Source organism: Staurois parvus, unplaced genomic scaffold (genome assembly GCF_062004578.1).
Source record: "Staurois parvus isolate SC_StPar_1 unplaced genomic scaffold, SC_StPar_1.0 ptg000005l, whole genome shotgun sequence".
NCBI classification, from domain to species: Eukaryota; Metazoa; Chordata; class Amphibia; order Anura; family Ranidae; genus Staurois; species Staurois parvus.
The window spans coordinates 5,345,714-5,366,175 of record NW_028317801.1 but is presented as its reverse complement, the minus strand read 5'-3'; the positions used below and the strand labels follow the sequence as shown (position 1 = coordinate 5,366,175).

At 41.0% G+C, this 20,462-nt stretch overlaps 1 protein-coding gene across 1 annotated transcript in view; it reads right to left on the bottom strand.

Moving 5' to 3' along the window:
• Window positions 1-221: 221 nt before the first annotated feature.
• The window catches only part of RNF32 (ring finger protein 32), a 33,686-nt gene continuing 13,445 nt past the window's right edge, over window positions 222-20,462 (bottom strand). Inside the window, exons 5-8 of the mRNA XM_089652597.1 lie at window positions 18,149-18,273; window positions 16,953-17,061; window positions 5,143-5,310; window positions 222-509 (exon numbers count right to left, since the gene is read on the bottom strand). Of these exons, the coding sequence (XP_089508723.1) occupies window positions 294-509; window positions 5,143-5,310; window positions 16,953-17,061; window positions 18,149-18,273 (618 nt within the window). The 3' untranslated portion in view covers window positions 222-293. The remainder of the gene's footprint in view (window positions 510-5,142; window positions 5,311-16,952; window positions 17,062-18,148; window positions 18,274-20,462) is intronic.

Below are 20,462 nucleotides of genomic sequence, written 5' to 3'. Positions count from 1 at the left end.
TATTAAAAAGTGAAAGTTTGATTTATGATTATTATTCTGTCCCATTACTTTTGGTCCCTTAACAAGTGGGAGGCACATATGCAAACTGTTGTAATTCCTACACCGTTCACCTGATTTGGATGTAAATACCCTCAAATTAAAGCCGACAGTCTGCAGTTAAAGCACATCTTGTTCATTTCATATCCATTGTCGTGGTGTATAGAGCCAAAAATGTTAGAATTGTGTCTATGTCCCAATATTTATGGACCTGACTGTATATATGGAGCACTAATATTTTCCATTAAAGCCTAACATTAAAATATTTTCTTTTTGTATGGAGATCGGCACAAAGGACAGAAGGGGCATTTTCCAGCTGAGAAGTCCTCAAAGGCCTGAAGACAAGCATGATGAAAAACATGTGAGCAGGACAGAAGGACAATGGGTCGAGATGAGGACATTCCTCTATGGTCTTCATTGTAATTCAATGCTGTGATACATATTGGACAGTCGGATATTTCCTGATGAACAGCCTACAGGACAAAATGTCACTTTGTCATATCTATAACATGTAATACTGTATACACAGTGTAATCAACTAAAGCACAGAGTGTTTTTCATCATTCATGTACCCCTTTAAAAACAGATATCTGGTCATCTGAAGATATGTAACATTTGCTTGGGTTACAAAAGAGGACCTATTAGAACAGAAATATTGGCTATCTGCAGTTGCTGATCCTTTTTTTTTTTTTAAAGATGCAAGGTCCACAGTCAGTTATCCCAGTTCACTACTTAGTCACTGCACAGGGACAAGCATACTATCAGGGAAGTGACAGAATTTCTGACCTACAAATTGTACAACACTATTTTTGTTATTTTGGATTCTAACCCACATATGGTAAGGGACTCCAGGGTTTGTGTCTGGTATGAAAAAAACATGAATTTTGTCTTACCTGTAAAGTCACAGGGCAGTATTCAGGAACATATGGTTAGGCTGCTGCCTTTAGAAAATCTGACATTAGCAAAGACAAAGATGTAAGAACAGACCAATATAACCCTGCCCACTCCCAGCTACCTTCAGTTTTGTAGCAAGCAATTGGAGTGGTTCAGAAGAACAGAGGGGAGTAAGCTGTGTCCTGTAATGCATTCTAAGAAAAGAATTTTACAGGTAAGACAAAAATCCTATTTTCTTAATTACACATTACAGGAAACAGAACAGTATTCAGGAACATAGGAATGGCCAAAAACAATGTGACTGAGGGCTGGGCAACACAGCAAGGTTAACAGGCCCACAGCAAAAAAAACAAAAAAAACAGCAAGGTAATAGAGGTGGTTCAACATAGTCACCTTGGAGAACTAAGAAACAGAAGCCTGATGTAAAAAAACCCACAAAGCACTAACTTATCTGTCTGAATGAGCATTCACAGGGAAACAAGGATCTTTGCCCTTGAAGTCCTAAGACTGAGAAAAGTTGTCAAATCCACAAGAGTCATATTGTCAAAAGGGGGCTGTTGACATTAGGTAGACTTGAACAGTGAATACTCCATCTGAACTGTGAAGTAAGATCTCCTTAAGATGTTTCAGAGTAAGACAGAAGATGGAAGAACAATGTCCTGGTTAAGGTGAAAGGAAGGCTTGGGCATTAAAAAAAGCCTTGTGTTTGTCTAACACAAGAAAAGGTTCTTTACAGATTAAGGCCACCAACTCCAAGACATGTCTTGGTGAAGTGATGGCAACAAGAAAGGTAACCTCACAAGTAAAGATGGTCAGAGAAATATCCCTAATGGGCTGAAAGAGAGGTTTCTGCAGAACCAGATTGAGACCTCTAAGATGATTATCTTAGCTTTAAAAACAGAAGGATAATGGACTCCCAACACGTGCTTGTCCATAAGTACCTGGATAACAGCAACCAGGCCATTAAGGTCAGCATCCGAGAAAAAAGGTAGCAACCCATTCCTTGAAACAGAAGATCTGTGCAGTTTGGGAAGGCCCATGGAGAGTTTGCCAAAGAATCTGATGAGGTCTGAGTACCACATCCTCCTGGGCCAGTTCAATGCTATGAAAATGACCAGAAAATCATCCACCTCAGTCCTGTGAAGCTGAAAAGAGAGGAGTTTTAGTGGAAGGAAGGCGTAGGTAGATCAGGCTGAAAGTGGTTCTAAACGTGGAAAATCAAATACAAACAGAACACAAATTAAATACAGAATAAGGGCACAAGGGCTGATTAAAAAAAACCTGACACCATAAAAAATGGTGGAGCCACACCCCTTCTTCTTTGACAGCCTGTGTAATGAGACACATGCCCAAGCCTGTATGAAGGGGTGGTGTCTGCTGCTGCTCTGTACCTTGCTGTCAGCTGTGACTGAGATCAGAGCTGAGTTTACTATCATTTTCTTCTCTCCTCCCCTCCGGAGATCTAGGTACAGAGTCAGCGGAGTGTACAGAGAGAGAGGAATCAGAGAATGCATAGAGAGACTCTGTGATTAGTGTGATATTAGGTCTCCGCCCCCCATGCTTTGGTGCCCACAGATCGGCAGATTTGAGGGTTACAACCAAATGCGGATGAATTTTGAGAGGTACACACAATGTGAATTCGGTTATAACAACATTATCTACTAAACTGTGCAAAAGAATGGGGCTTTGGGTTTACAACCATTGAAACTGATCCTGCAGATTCATCACAGCATCCACTGTGAAGACTAGAGGATCCCAGGATCTGGAGAAAATCCTGTCCAGTTTGTTGTTGAACCTGGAGGCCAGGAGGTCCATGCAGAGAAATCCAGGCTTTGATGACTGCGGAAGTCCACCTGCCAATTCTTCACCCCTGGGATATGCACGGCAGACAGGGCCAGAGCACTGAGTTTCATTCAGGCCAGAATCCGATCCACTACCCTTTTAAGCAAGGGAGACTTCTGGTTCCTCCCTCATTGTTCAGGTAAGCCACTGTTGTAGAATTGTGCAAATAACTCTAGTCGGACAGCTGGACAGCCTTACAGATGAGAGGTCTAGAGCACTGATCAAAAAACGTATTTCCTCTGGAGCCCAGTTCCTCTATGCTGAGAGGGTATCAAGGACTAGTGTCGTAAGGACCTGCCAAAACAGATGGAGGTAAGATTTTCCTGACTCCAGCACTGAGCTTGTCGTCTTCCATGTCAGGGTAAGCTGATATGGCTGCTCAAGTGAATAGCATGGTCCAGAGACTGTACCTTCTTGTCCTACTGCCAAAATGTTGAGTAACTGCAGTCTGCAGAGTGGAGTGGTAGGCTGACTGTTTAACTGCTGCATCTGAATCTGGGAACACAGAACCAGAAGCTCTCCTTAGGGAAGAACACTGGGCCTTGTCCAGGATCAGGTGTAGATACTCTAAATGCTGAGACCAATCCAGTGTCCACTTCTAGAGGTTTAGGATCAATTCGACTATCCTCGGGGTCTGGATTCTCCAGTGGACATTGGCTGAGAGAATATTTGTCAACTGTCCTGAAAAAAGAAAATTGTCAAGATAACCTACTATGGGGATGCCCTGAGAATAAAGCAGAGCTGGTACAAGGGCCAGTACCTTGAGGGAGATCCAAAACACAGTGAACGAACAAAAAGGGAGGGCAATAATTTGGAAATGTTGTTCACCCTTAGCAAAATGCAGAATATCTTGATGTGCTGGGAAGATGGGGACATGCAAATCACCATCCTTGATGTTTATCAAGGCAATCAAAATTCCTGGGATGAAGGGAGACAGTGAGAAACCTGACATATTCCATCTGGAATTTCTGCATCCAGAGAAAGGTATTGAGAACCTTTAGGGGGTTACTAACTGAGCAGTCTGCTGGAACAGGAAGGGTTAACTGCCAAATGTGAGCATTGTATGAGGCAGCAGAGAGCAAATGTCCCTATGGTGGTGTGGAGCCACGGGAAGGAACACAATCAGGTGCTGCATCTACTGGAGAAAGACGCATACATGGGCAGTATGCTCATCTAAATGGAGATTATGCAGGCTCAGCACAAAATTAAAAAGATGATTGCAGCCCTCAACTCCCACAGCCTGAGTGTAACTCAATGTTTCACAGCTGGCACAATCGCATTTACCCCTTAGGGGACTGAAAAAGAGACCTTTTAGCCCATAAGGACACAAGTCCCTGGCTTACTGCACATCTTGTCCAGCAGAAATTCACCAGGCAGAAAGGTGGGGAAGAAGGCATATACCCCCACATGATTTTTGCCTTCCTCATAGACATACCACCTAAAGGGTCTTCAGGGACAGGCCTCCACCAGATGGGTGGATAACAGTCCTGGGCCTGTAAATCACTCTGCATTTGCCTCATCATGTTGTACCATGTGCTTAGGTGAGAGACCAGTGCTAAAAGACACACTACAGACTGGCCACACATCTTGCTAATGGAAGGTACTGCCATAAGGATATGCCAAGAATTAGCTGATCTTAAAAATTTCACAACAGAGTGCCAGAGACTCTGCAGCAACTGAAGAAACTTCTAGAAGAAAAAAAATATCTTAATAAAAAAAAAGTGGGTGGCTTCTTTTGAAGCAGAAAGAAGATGCCCTCTCTACTAGGACACTAGCGAAAAACTAGTGTGGGAATGATTATACTGGGATGTCCCTATAGCTTTTTTTTACCAGTGTCCAATATCCTAAAAGTAGCAGCATAACCCTATGTTCCTGAATATTGTCCTGTGTTTTCTAATGTACAACTAGGAAACAAACTTTTTGTTTCTTAGAATTTTAAGTCCTGAGGTCTGGAGGCTTTGTAGGACTTTATGTGGGAAAAGCCTACATCAACTGGTCCACAAGAAGCTCAGCAATGGCAGCTGCCATTTCGCTCTTAAGACTCATTCAAATATGTCAAATTCCAGGTATAACTTGTGTGTTAGGAGACAAACTAAGAGTTAATGTAAAAGTCCTGTTGTTTTAGAGTTTACCTTAGGGGCTATGCGGAACTCTTTCTTTTAAGGCTCAGTATTTGTGGAACATATGAACCAAAATTGCATCTACACATTTAAGCTAAAGCTCTGAGGCTGTCAGTATGTTTACATTATATATAATTTGAAAACCTCTGAGCTACCATAAATGGGTGCACACAGATAGAAACATTAATGATGGAATTAGTGAATTTCTATGGAAAACTTGCAGATACAGTAGCAGATGATTACAGCTCACCTGTATTTGTATCCTCTCCCAGTCTGCATCACTGATGCTTCTGTTGAAGTTTTCTTCTAACTGACAGAAGACACTACGACTTGCAGCAACTGACAGGTCAATCTCGCTGAACAGCACATCAATGTCTGTGCTGCAGGATCCTAACAAGCGGTCAGATATTTCTGTAAACTGTAACAAAAAGGTAAAAGATATTTAAACATTACAAAATATTGCTGCTTTAATTTATTGGCAATATTTTTTGCTATAGGCACAATATATAGGACACCACCCCAGCTTCTGAGTTTTTGCATCCTATGTGTTCATTGGATACATACATGCCTGAACCTGGAGCCAGAGTGCATTCATTAAGTTACTTCATCTACCACACAAGTCATTTTATCTAATAAATCAATAGAATACTGCAGAGGTAAAATTCTTACTTTCTGAAAACATTGTACCTGATTCAAGCTTCATGTTCATGTCTGTCGGTGGCCAGCCACCGGTTACACCCTCCACACACATTTGTCACTTCCCGTAGTTTGTCTCTCTGAGCACTGAGGGCAGATAGACCATCCCACGTAAGAGCCATTTTGCAGTGGGAGGAGAACAGTGAAAAAACTGTTGTTACCATGTTCAGAGGTAAGTTACCTTTTTTTTTATAAAATGGTTTGTCAATTATTATACCCACATTAGCTTCAACCTGATATCTCAGGTTGTCTAAAAGAATCATAACAATTCATTCTGAAGCAAGAAGTTATGTAATAACTATGAATGTTGTTATACTAACTTTACTTCAAATAAAATTTCTGTAGAGAAAGGCTTTGGCAATAAGACTTGCTATTCACTACATATGTTGCTTTTGATGGGCATAGACTATACATGCACCTTAACAAAAATAGTGGTGTCTCCACTCCAAGCCTGCTGACTGGACAGTGAAAGATCAGCAAAATTCTCATCAGCTCATCCTTTTGCTCTCTACTATCATCAGGTTCCTTGTCTACAAATGTATGTACAGTGTAACTGATTGACTACCAGTTCTACTCCACAATCCCTCATTCTGTGCTCTGCTATACAGAGGATTGGAAGAAGCTGATACCAATTTAGATTCAGGCACATCCACTAGCTGCATTTAATAAAATATATTGTATAAATGAATACAAAGATGCATTAATCTGTGTCCTTTATATCTGGAGTTTATTTTTAAGGATGGCTTCCACCAGATGCACCAGACTGCAGTATAAATATGATAAAGCTCTATATTGTGTGACAAATTGACATCACTTTACTATGAACCAAAAACCCTTAGGGCCTATTCACACTATGTGCAGTTACCTGAGATTTTTCTTCATGGATAAACGCAGGTAACTGCAATGACACACAGAAAACAATAGTTTGCTGTTTTTCATGTTTAGACCAGAACACAGGTTGATTTTCTAAAACTAGAGAGTGTGAAATGTGGTGCAGCTGTGTATGGTAGCCAATCAGCTTCTAACTTCAGCTTGTTCAATTAGGCTTTGACAAAAAAAAAAAAATGGACGCTGATTGGTTTCTATTCAGATTTGCACCAGATTTGACACTCACCAAATTTAATAAATCAAACCTGCAGTGTTTCTCTGTGTTCCAGAGCTGTGCGATATTATGCAGCATGTCTGCATAAAACTTACATATGCACTCTGTTTGTATGGTCTGGTAGTGTTGGATGAGAAGACCTGGCTCACAATGTGTTCCAAATCATCCAAAGGTGTTCAGTAGGGTTAAGGTCAGGGCTCTGCAGGCCACTTGAGTTCCTCCAAACCCATCTCATCAAGCTATGTTGCTGCACAGGGGCACAGTCGTGCTGGAACAGAAAAGGGCCTTCCCCAAACTGTTGCCATGAAAAGAGGATTTGCACAGTTGTCCAAATATCTGTGTATGCTTTAACATTAAAGTACCTTTCTTTGGGAACATCTGAACTCAAAAAATTTGGAGGTCTGTCCACATATATTTGGTGCTACAGCTAGGTATATTGCTCAAGTGCCCTCAAAAGTTTTCATATACAGTATATATACTTACAAACAGAAAAAAAAATACATTACAATACAAAAACAAAATTTAAACAAGCAGATCTCCTTCATATGTAGGTCTAAAAAAAATAATAAAAACACTACAGTTCCCCTTTAAGCTTGGATGACTGCTGATTAATCATTTACGTGGCTTTTGGATACATTTTTCATCGTGCAGAAAACATTTCTATTATGCTAAATTAATTAACCTGTCATTCCAGTTCAAACGTAACACACACACCAAAAGAAAAAATTTAAGTCACTTCAAGATAGCACTGATAGAGAATTTCCATTAGACACAGCGCACAGTCTTGGGACTTAGAGTTGTGTTTGCTTAGGAGAAGATTGCACCTCTTATTCCTGCAACCAACCTATAGCAGCGGTATTGTGTTCATGTGAAGAAAGCAAGGGCCTATTCTCTACCTAGACAGATCTGGACAGCTTTTATAAATTGAAGCCATAATGTAAACCAATTAACAAGTCACATATGCCTTTTATATTTAGTTTCTAATTTATCTTTGCTAAAAGTTCTTTTGTTGCTCAAGATAAACAGACAGGCAAAGCTGTACTGGTCATGTATGTCATGCAGATGAATGGCTAGCTAAGGTGTGTCTTTTCACTGATTAACCACAATAAATATATATGGGGGGATCAACAGGACTCCTTGTTCCATAGGATTAGAGGTAGAATGTCAGCCGTGAAATAATATTTACATTTTAAGATTTCTACCTTTAAAAAAAAAATCTCTATTTTTAGTCACGTTTGCTAGATTTTTAAACTTCTGCATGTTCTGAAATTGTAATGCATTTTTAACTTGAAAAAAAAAAAACATTTTTAAATTAATAATTTAATATAGGGTACATCAGTTTGCAAAGACTGCTGAGCTGAAGGCCCTGTCATATATACATATACAGTATAGAGCATATAGCTCAGGGGTACTGAATTAAAATTCTTGGAGGTTCGGTCAGTAAGACTTTCTTCCAGCGGAGGTCCAAGTTTCATGATTGTGCAATGACTGAGATTCTTCACATCACAGTCTCCCGTACATATCACAGTCCTCTCCCCCTCTTGCCTTCAAGGTCCAAACATCCTGACCCTTATGGTAAAATGTAGGGTTGTACTGTGTGGGCACCTGTTAGTGTGAGGTCCAGGAACAAGTGTGGTGGTGCACACTTTTTCTTTCAACTCTACTGAAATGTAAAAATTACATTGCATCCATTTTTATGCACCGCAGCTCAGCTGTGGTGCATACAAACAGACTGTACATGGAGTCTTCAGGTGAGCTCCTGTTCATTGCAGAAAAATGCACACAGTATGCATTTCGTACTGCACTACTTAGCACCCAGGGGCACTGTCACAGTGTGAACGGGGCTCATAGAATACAATTTTTTTCTACTGCCCCTGCAGAGACCTGTGTTTTTGTAGTGCAGAAAAACATAGATCTCTGCACAAGTGTGAACAAGCCCTTACATTAGTGTCCTCAGTCCCCTCTATACATCACAGTCTCCCCTTCACATCAGTGACCCCCCCCCATTTCACTTCACAGTCTCCCTCTTTACATCCTTCCTAGACCCCACTTCACATGACATCCTTCCCCTTTTACATCACAGACCACCAATCACAGACTGCCCCATCACAGACCCTCCATCATCGACCTCCCTATCACAGACCAAACCCTGATGGGCTGGCAAATTTGTTCATTGATTTGTGAAGTTTTCTGTCTCCAGCTGGTTGTTGCTGCAGCATCTGCTATCTTGAAGCCTACTCCAGCAACATGTGCAATGGGAATATTGACATTGCAGAGTTACCTTGTCACATAGGCCTCCAACAGAGACTACAAGTGGTCGTTTCACCACACTTTACAAAGACAGTCCACTGTTTAATTTACAAGAAAACCTGTCCTAGGAAACATTATTCAACCATCCCTGGAATGCATGCATGTAGACAGGAAGGAGGAGATCTATATAATATACAGGTGAAACTCAAGAAATTAGAATATCATGCAGAAGTTCATTTATTTCAGTAATGCAACTTAAAAGGTGAAACTAATATATGAGATAGACTCATTACATGCAAAGCAAGATAGTTCAAGCTGTGATTTGTCATAATTGTGATGATTATGGCTTACAGCTCATAAAAACCCCAAATCCACAATATTAGAAAATTAGAATATTGTGAAAAGGTGCAATATTCTCGGCTCAAAGTGTCCCACTCTAATCAGCTAATTAAGCCATAACACCTGCAAAGGGTTCCTGAGCCTTTAAATGGTCTCTCAGTCTGGTTCAGTAGGAATCACAATCATGGGAAAGACTTCTGACCTGACAGTTGTGCAAAAAAAACATCACTGACACCCTCCATAAGGGAGGGAAAGCCTCAAAAGATAATTGCAAAAGAAGTTGGATGTTCCCAAAGTGCTGTATCAAAGCACATTAATAGAAAGTTATGTGGAAGGGAAAAGGGTGGAAGAAAAAGATGCACAAGCAGCAGGGATGACCACAGCCTGGAGAGGATTGTCAGGAAAAGGCCATTCAAAAGTGTTGGGGACTTTCACAAGGAGTGGACTGAGGCTGGAGTCAGTGCATCAAGAGCCACCACACACAGACAGATTCTGGACATGGGCTTCAAATGTCGTATTCCTCTTGTCAAGCAGCTACTGAACAACAAACAACGTCAGAAGCGTCTTACCTGGGCTAAAGAAAAACAGACCTGGTCTGTTGCTCAGTGGTCCAAAGTTCTCTTTTCTGATTAGAGCAACTTTTGCATCTCATTTGGAAACCAAGGACCCAGAATATGGAGGAAGAATGGAGAGGCACACACTGCAAGATGCTTGAAGTCCAGTGTAAAGTTTCCACAGTCTGTGTTGATTTGCCATGTCATCTACTGGTGTTGGTCCACTGTGCTTCAAGTCCAGGGTCAACGCAGCCGTCTACCAGGAGATTTTGGAGCACTTCATGTTTCCTTTCGCAGACGAGCTTTATGGGGATGCTGACTTCATTTTCCAGCAGGACTTGGCACCTGCCCACACTGGCAAGAGCACCAAAACCTGGTTCAATGACTGTGGGATTATTGTGCTTGATTGGCCAGTAAACTCGCCTGACCTGAACTCCATAGAGAATCTATGGGGCATTGCCAAGAGAAAGATGAGACATGAGACCGAACAATGCAGAAGAGCTGAAGGCCGCTATTGAAGCATCCTGGTCTTCCATAACACCTCAGCAGTGCCACAGGCTGATAGCTTCCATGCTACCCCACATTGAGGCAGTAATTGCTGCAAAAGGGGCCCAAACCAAGTACTGAGTACATATGCATGCTTATACTTTGCAAAGGTCCGATATTGTTCTATGTACAATCCTTGTTTTATTGATTGCATGTAACATTCTAATTTTCTGAGATTGTGGATTTGGGGTTTTCATGAGCGGTAAGCCATAATCATCACAATTATGAAAAATCATGGCTTGAACTATCTTGCTTTGCATGTAATGAGTCTATCTCATATATTAGTTTCACCTTTTAAGTTGCATTACTGAAATAAATGAACTTTTGTACGATATTCTAATTTTTCGAGTTTCACCTGTATATATAACAAAATAGGCAATTGTTTTTTATATACAGTACACTGCTGTTATAGGGTGACACAGCTCTGTCCCTGCTTCCTAATTCTGATCCTACATTGTCACACTGGCTTCCAGTGGAGATAACAAATGGCCATTTCAATACATATTAGACAGTCATAGTCCATTGTTGTCACCATGAAAAAACCTGGGAAATGTCATGCAAAGCCATGCAAAATCAACATATATTAGCTCAAACTCACAGAGCTACAACACCTGGATAAGCATACATGGCAGTTTTTTTTCCGTCAAATGATATTTGAAAATTTCAAATAGCAGCTACATGGATAAAATAATAATCCTTATCCATGTGTTAAAACAGAACCAAAGTCTCGCTTTTAAAATCTGTGAGCAGGCAGGCAGGCTCTTTATTGCAGAAAAGATATGCAAAGTCTCTTCAGCAATAAAAGAAACCTACCTGCCTGCTTGCAGTCTTCATTAGTTTGTCTTTGGGCTGCACAAACGCAGTTCAGTGTACGTTTTGGCACAGCGCCTGCATGCTGCAATGATTGCACTCCTTTGCAAGTGCAGAAGTGACATCATCCCAAGCTGGCCAATAAAGATGGCCAAAGACCGACACCCAGCAGAACATTCCGGCGAGGGACACAGACCTTTGAAGGCAAGGTGAGTTTAGCTCTGCTTTAATGCTTTGTGAATTAGACCTAATGTCTTATATCATTGCTCAGTGCTATTAACAAAGATTCAAAATGCAGAGGACAGGGCTATGGTACACTTCTACTTTTTTCTACATTCACCTGAGCAGAACCAGCAACTTTTTATAAAAACAACTCCCTCGCAAAATGTCTGCAACATAACAGCAAATTTATGTCGGCAGATAATTAACGTTAGTGCACAAGCTTTGTTGATTCCAGCTCTAAGGCTACGTTCACACTAGCGTTGTGTGCAGCCGGCAGAGAGGCGTTTGGGAAGCATTTTTACAGCTTCCCAAATGCCTTTGACAATTCTGCACATTGCAGCACATGGTGCTGTTCTAACGGGAGCCACCACCATTGCTGAGGAGGATCTGACGGTCTGTGGAAGAACAATAAGGCATCTTTTGGCTCATTGGTCCTGAGGGGCCTGGGCAGGAAGGTGAGGGGGCACCCCTGTCACTGCGGATTGACATCCCGTTTGTTTGCCATCAGTGTGGAGCACATGCACAAAGAGCCATTCATGTGTTTGATATAGTGTGGGGACTTCACTATCTAATATTACTCACAGCACCGAGAGTGGACATAGATATACCCCATGTAGGGGTATCACCATTATTGCATGTTCTGTCTATATGTGTATTCGTATTTTTAGCGCTGCACTATTTATTAGATATTTCTAACGGGAGCGTTAGCGTCGCAGCAAAACGGACGCCTCTGGTCGAGTCAGGAGGCGTTGAAGCCTCCTATTCTAGTCTATGGTGCCGCTCTGCAAACGCCCAGCTGGCGTTTGCGGGGCGTTTGCGAAGCGGTAACACCACTTAAACTTCATTATAGGCATTTGTGGGGCGTTTTTAACGCTCGGCAAATGCCTAGCAACCGCCGCTAAACCGTGCATGCGGTGTCTGCAGAGCGTTTGCTGAGTGTTAAAAAACGCTCCGCAACCGCTGGACCAACACTTGCCAAATGCTATAGGGGCGTTTGGCAAGTGTTGGTAAAACAGTCAAGTGTGAACGAGCCCTTACTCAGCAAATGCCATGCTGGACCTCTGCAGAGAGACAACTGCATCCACATAAGGTCAAGGGTCCTTCTTAATGGCATACTGGCAGGGCCAATGGGGCTGAAAGAGAGAAATCTTACAGTGTGTGGCCAACTTTACTCTCCTTGTGGGGTTATGACCTCCAGGCAGTTTGATACTAAGCAACATAATAAAAGGTGATTTTGTTATTGAAAATCCTTGAACATGAAAGCAAGCGACCCTCCCGATTCCAAATGCACAACACCATCATCTCTGTATGCCATCACAGCTTAGAAGATCTGTGGGTGAAAGGCTACTTTTAAATCATTTCCATTAAAAAGCATCACATACACAAAAATGCAACAAAGAGCTAATCATCTGTAACTGGTTCTCATTCTCTACCCAGCCAGTAAAGCAACAAAGACGTGTTAACAGATGCACAATGCTGAAGTTAGCTAAAGTAGTGCAAGTTGAATACAAATGTCTAGAAAACAAAGTATATATAGAGACAGAAAAAATTCCAACAAAAGGACTCAGGTGGACTTTTTGCACTTGGAGGAGTAATTTTTTTTCAAGTAATCCATCTTAATGTCAGCAAATTGCTTACTAATGTGTTGACTTATTGCAATCTTGAAGAGTAAAATGAAAGGGCTGGAATTTACAATGTATCAAGGGATCTCTGATAAGATATTACAGGGTTAAAATCCTTCTGCCAGCCGCTGCTTGGAGCCAGCTAAAGCTGACAACACAATGTTTGCCCTGTCCTGGTCAAACGAATAAATAAGCCCCATGGTCAGTCTAGTGTTTGGCAAGATTTAAAATGAAAAAGTTTATCGAAAAAATCTCTCATGGCCGGAAAACCTCTGCAGTCTTCAATGTTGTTTCACAGCCAAGCCAACTCCTTATAAAGAGCAGAACTAGCATTAAATCCTGCTCCAGATAATGTAATGCATATGAAAAAGATTTAATGGCCCCCGTAAAATGAGCTGCTTCAATTAAATGGCTTATGCAAGCACGGTTTATAGGTAAGGATCAAAGTGGCTTGCAACAGCACTGGCTGCATTCTAGGTAAGAGTTTGCTTTCTGTACACACGGATTGTGGATATTGGCATAAATGAGATAGTTGCTGTGACCTTTTAGGGACTCTTAGATCTCAGTAAAACTACTGTGGCTCTGTCAGATGGGTAATAAACATATCATTCTCAGTTCACGTCTGGGACACAATAAACAGTAACTCAGAAACAAGTAGAAGACTATGATTCACCTTCAATATTCCCAGCCCATAACAACACTGTCTGCAGGTTAGAGGAATTTGCCAAGAAGAGGAAATACCTTGAAGGACTTCCATGTTAGTAAAATTGATCTTTTTTCTAATTCTAATGATATATTACAGCACTTTGGGGCTAAATTTTAACTCCCTGTTAATTAACAGAGTTCTTCTAATCAAAGCTTGGAAAGGAGATTTTCCTTCAGCCCATTATATTACTGCGTACCTTATTAAGTGTATTTCCTGGTGGTCTATCTAATGGTCCTCAACAATGTTATACAGACACTTCTAGTTTGAGGTATGTAGAAACCCTAACAGAACGACGTTCAATTTATTAATGCACTGTGTGTCTTAAAGAATGGCATTTGTTAAAATAAAATACTGTTTTCATCATTGCTTGCATATCAGCACCTCTACAGCCTCTTTGAAACTCCACTATAGCCTCTATGAAGCCTCCTTTCTGTCTATATTCATATGTTTCAGCAACTGCTGGATGTCCCTTTTCAAGGTAGGTTACCTGATGGTGATAACACTGAAACATACAATGTAAATTGACACAGCTGCTTGAAGTCTCCATTGGGAAAGCATGCGACAGGGTGACAACAAAAGTCCAAAGCAGTATTTCTAACACACGTTTCTGAATGTGGCTGAAGTGTGAGTTGGTGCTGTAGCGACCCCCCAGCTGGAGATCTCAAAGACTTCAAGGCAAGAGATATGCCACCAGCATACCAGGGAACTCTATATAAGTGTCCAACTCTTTATTGAATGATCACATCACAGCAAAAGATAACAATGTTTTGGAGCCACACAGGACCCTTTCATCAGGAATGTGACAATGTCTTGTTCCCTGCAAAACTATGTCCTTTGTCCAAGTGCTACTCTATGTTGCATTTCTGTAGTGTCTCATGAACATTTTAAATTATAAACTATCTTATCTGCTTTTAATTCTTTCATAAAATAACAAAGACAAGAAAACATTTTTACAGCAAGCCATCCTTGTCTCTGGAAAGACATTTTATTATTGCATCAACACTGTGGATCACCATCATTTTGAGGCCATGCAGGACCCTCTCAGGCTCTATTCACATCTGAGTGTAGCATTTTTGTACAATTTTTCGTGCATTTTTATGCGCATTTGCAAATGTTTGAGAGCGATTTGTTTAGCCATTTTCAGGCTTTTTGAGTTCTGGCATTTTTGCATTAGCCAATGGAGAAAAATTTAATCTGTGACATCAAATGTTATTATGTTTTGCCATGCCAAAAAATGGAGCTACAAATGTAACTTCAAAAAGTTTTTGAGCTTCAGACGTTCTGCTTAAGGCAACTTTTTTATCCCTGAGCGTTTTGGAGCTTTAAGCTACAAGGCCTGACGTCCTCTAGTGGGCCCTGTGCTTACTGCCCGGCACCACAGAGCTCGAATTGGCATTTGCCATTGAACACCAGAACTGGCAGGTCCACCACTGGCGCCCTGTGCTTTTCACAGATGAGAGCAAGTTCACCCTGAGCACAAGTGACAGACATGAAAGGGTCTGGAGAAGCCGTGGAGAATGTTATGCTGCCTGTAACATCGTTCAACATGACCATTTTGGTGGTGGGTCAGTGATGGTCTGGGGAGGCATATCCATGGAGAGATGCATAGACCTCTACAGGCTACACAATTGCACCCTGACTGCCATTAGGTATCAGGATGAAATCCTTGGACCCATTGCCATACCCTACGCTGGTGCAGTGGGTCCTGAGTTCCTCCTGGTGCACAACAATGCCCGGCCCCATGCAGGCAGTTCATGGAGGATGAAGGAATTGATACCATTGAATGGCCCTCACACTCGCCTGACCTAAATCCAACATAACACCTCTGGGATATCATGTTTTGGTTCAACTGACGCCGCCAGGTTGCACCTCAGACTGTCTAGGAGCTCAGTGATGCCCTGGTCCAGATCTGGGAGGTAAAACCCCAGGACACCATCCGTTGTCTCATTAGAAGCATGTCCCGACATTGTCAGGCACGCATACAATGTGGTGGGGGCCATACAAACTACTGAGTACCATTCTGAGTTGCTGCAATGAAATTTCAGCAAAATGGACTAGCCTGCTGCATAATTTTTCACTTACTTTTCAGGGTGTTTTTGAATTCAGTCCTCTGTAGGTTGATACTTTTCATTTCCATCAAATGATGGGGCATCCTTATATTTCTAACACATTACCCAATCCATATCAGTATAGATATCCAGCATATTTTTCCCCATTGACATCTGATGTGTTTTCAAAGTGTTCCTTTAATTTTTTTGAGCAGTGTACATTTCTTAAGTTGATTCCGAGTTTCTGCATTGGCCAAAATTATGTAATACATCCCCCAAGTCTTCATGAGCATTTTTTTTTCTTTCACCTGGAGGAGGGGAGGAGAGGCTTTCTCAGTTAAACACATCCTCCTGCCTGCAGGGCTGAACTAAGAGCAGATGGATTCCAGGAAGTAAATGCTACATGAATTATCTGCCCTTACTCAAGATGGCTGTAGCTAGAAATGCTAGGGAATGGTTTTCAAAGGGCTTTCTCAATAAAATAAAGCATGGAGACATGGAGGGATAGAAGGGTTTGCTTTTGATATTAAAAATGAATTAAATAGTGTTTTCCGTTTATGGTAAAGATCTGCTTTAAGCAAACACTTTTTTATTTTATATGTTTAGGACTATGTAGCCTTAGACATGTGTAGTCATAAAAGGACAACATAATAAAAACAGTTGATTATGTTACCATGTTATCCTTTCAGCCTGTGTAGAGCATAAATGAAATTCGGCGCTATCACTATTATCTGCAACAAACTAAACTATCTGTTTGGGTTGACTGACCCATAAAAATAGGGAACACCTTTAATAAGCCTGCTGAGAAACAGTTTATGTCATATAATATAACTTACATCAACATTCCACAATGTACAATAACAACACCCAGCTAAATGCCTTGTGGTTATATCAGAACATTTTCACCTCCTCACTCTCTCCCTTAGAACATCATAAAGTTATTAGTGTGACTGACGTTTTATGAGTAAATGGGGATGACCTACGTTTTCCCACTGATTTACTGCTTTTAAGTGCAATCCATAATAAATGAAATGAAACAAGATGAGCAAAAGTTCACAGTGTTATAAAAGATTCCAATGTCTTTCTTGAAATCTCTAAAGCTAGATGGCGTACGATACAAAATAATGCTAATATCATTCTTGCCACAAGGAAAAAGGATAGATACCTTCTTTTCAAAGAACTTCTTCCGCAATTCAGGATCTTTAGGAGGTGTTGTTTGGCGTAACTTTTTGTACCATTTTCTCACTACGTATCCCCTCCAGCATGCTTGAATCCTGAGAAATGAAATAGTAGTGACAATACAGAACAGAAATATTGTGCAATTATGTCACTTAAGATAGATAGATAGACTAGAATGGTATTACTGGCAGATAGAACGGAAATGATAAAGGACTGATGTGTTTTGGAAGTAATATACGTATGACCCTAAGCTCTGCTATAGTATTAGGTGGACACCATTTCACAACATTTTCCCATTTAATTAAAGTAATGCACCTATCTGTCCATTCATAAGGGAGGATGCCATTGTAGGCAGTTGGCGTCTGATGGGGAAAAGCCAAGTCAGTCCAGATAATCCAAATGGGGCAGCTTCTTCCTATTGCAATCCTAATCAACAACAATCAAACAGATGGGGGGGCAAGCTGCTCTGTTCAGGCAACCATAGATGGTTTGAATCTTGAATGGTTCAGTTTGGACCAACTTGGGTACGACCAGTCTGCCGGATTTCACATGCGATTATTGCTAGTGGCTATCAGAGCCGCTAGCATTAATCACTGTGTTCTCCCAATAGGGAACGCTCCCCCCCCCCCGGGAGAACACAATGGCTCCACGGGAGGGATTCCCCCGTCAACACTGTGTTGGTGGGGGAATTGAGCTAATTTCTTGGTTGCAGGAAAGAAATTTGCTCCGTCTATGGTCAGCCTCAGGCTGACCGTACAAGGACCAGTCTTTTTTTAATCAGCCACTAGGCTGACAGAAAAAAAATTAACAGATTCCCCACAACACACAACAGCTAGTCAAAGGAAAATGTTTAATACAGTCATTAGATCCATTTCTCTGGAATGGGACCAGCCATCTTTACTTCAGCTGTGAAACAGCGCTTTGTAATATATATACACATGAATCCCAAACCCTATGGGAGATTAGTATCTAACACACACAAGCCCCAATTTGGAGCATAAAGAATCTATGCAGACAGCATGCCTATTGGGAACTGATACTAGGACCCCAGCATTGCCGTCCATTGGTGCTGAATACAAGAATGCAATCTTTATGTGTGTCTTCCAAGTGGTCAGGAAGAGGTTAATGTCGTTAATTTGTAGGTGTTTTACACAGATCACATTACAAGTATCTACATATTACCTGGTAACACATTTTGCTCTGAATAGTTGAGCTCCATCATGTATCACTCTTGTCTGATAGTGATTCTTTCTGCACATTGGACACACCTTCCTGCCAGCAAACCTCTCATAGGCTTCCAAACATACCTGCAAAGAAACACATATGTGCAATATAAAAGGCACACAGCTGCAACATTGTATTCTGCCGTCGGGAATGGTCCCCGCCAGCAGAGCACAATAGCGATGCAGGAGGATTTGGTACATTGTTTTTGCTCAACCCGATGAACATAAAAAAGGTAAAATGTATGGCCTGCCTTTGTTAGGTGACTGTAGCAAAATGTATTGTAATGCCATGGAAAAAGCCATTATAATACTATTTCCTGTTGTTTCCAGTGTTCTAATATGTGACCTATTAACCACTTCCTGTCCGGATACTTTTACCCCCTTCCTGTCCAGGGCAATTTTCAGCTTTCAGCGCTATCACACTTTGAATGACAATTGTGCGGACATGCAACACTGTACCCATATTCATTTTTTACAATTTTTTTGAGACAGATAAAGCTTTATTTTGGTGGTATTTATTCACCGCTGGGATTTTTATTTTTTTTTCTATGTAAATGAAAAAGTCCAAACATTTTTTAAAAAAGTGTTTGTCTTATACAAATTTGCAAATAAATAATATATCATCATAAATCTTGGCCAAAATAAAATTCCGTTATCTTTTTAGTAAAAAAAAAAAAAATAAGCCAAATTAGTTTATAACCAAAAATTATAATTTTTAAACATTTTTTTTACATTGTTATTTTATTTTTTTATATTATTATTTCTGGTTTTTTTTTTTTTTCTTTTTTACATACTGTCACCCTAGCAGTACAGTATCACCATGGTGACACTGTACTACTTGTGGGGGGTGATGACGACTTTTTATTTTTTTACACTGATTGCTTTTACACCCATATAGGATGTAAAAGCAATCATTTCTCCTTTTCTCTATCTGCATTCCTGCATCCATTGAGAACTACTGAGTGAGCTGTGATTGGTCACAGCTTGTCACATGGTACAAGGCTGTTGTGAATAGCCTTGTACCATGTGACCTCTGTGATCATTCACAGATTTCACACGTAGTAAGCAATGATGTCACAAGTGACATCTTGCTTACTACTTTGCATTTGATCACTGATTGGCCAATCATTGATCACATGATCAGGACCTTGCACAGAGGTCCCGTCCGACGATCGGTGTTTCACTGTGTCCGGAGGATGCAGCGGGCACCGGATCGCGGTGCTGCGCGCTCCCAGGGAGCGCACACAAGCAGGGTGCGGGGAGGCCGTTTATAAACGGCCACCTGACCCTGCAGTGCCACCGTCCGGCCGTTTATATACAATGGCCGGAAGGGAGGTGGCTAATGTCTTTCATTATACTGACACGTTTTGTTAGGCAGATCCTGTATGTATATATTGTATATATCACAGAGGGTGTAGAGGCATAATTAATATAGTTAATTAAAGATATATACAGTATTTTTTTACAATGGTAGCTTAGTTAAGGCATTCCACAAAATGTTTCAAAGTATTTCAAAACTGTGCATCACTTAGAATGTTTAAGTGTATGTGAAGCAACAACCTTCTTTTTCATCTCCTAGATTGTAAGCTCCAAGGAGCAGGGCCCTCTAATCCCTCTCGTATTGAACTGTATTGTTGCTGTATTGTCTCCCTCCATAATGTAAAGCGCTGAGCAAACTGTCGGCGCTATATAAGTCCTATATAATAATAATAATAACTAGAAAAGCTACAATTTCTGGGGAAATTGTGTGAAGTGTTCTTGCCTCCACCAGTAGTCTACAACTGGAGTGGGCGGAGTAACTGGATGGAGTGGCTTGAGTAACTATTGTGTGGTTGGAGTGGCTGGAGTAACTGTGAAAAGGTTGGACTGGGCAGAGTAACTTTATGGAGTGGGCAGAGTAACTGTGTGGAGTGTTTGGCGTGAGTAAAGATAGTAAAGATTACACTAACCAATTGATTGATCAATTTTAAAAAGTGCACATGGCAAGCTTGGTAGAGTGAGAAATGCATTTCAACTTTTATTTTTCAGCTCACACTCTAGCTTTTGTCACTCTGCTGCCTGCTCACACACCTGGGTTCTTATGGCAACTCACTCTACAGCAAGGGCAGAGAAGAGCGGTTAAAAACAAACTGCTCCAACTTGCTCACTTCACTAGCGGTTGCCATCTTCAAATGGTTGTAGTTTAAAAATTATAAATCCTACACCGAAGAGCTGAAATATTAAAAATTAAGGCACAGTCGCAGTTTAGAAATTGCCCTTCAAATTTGAGGTGG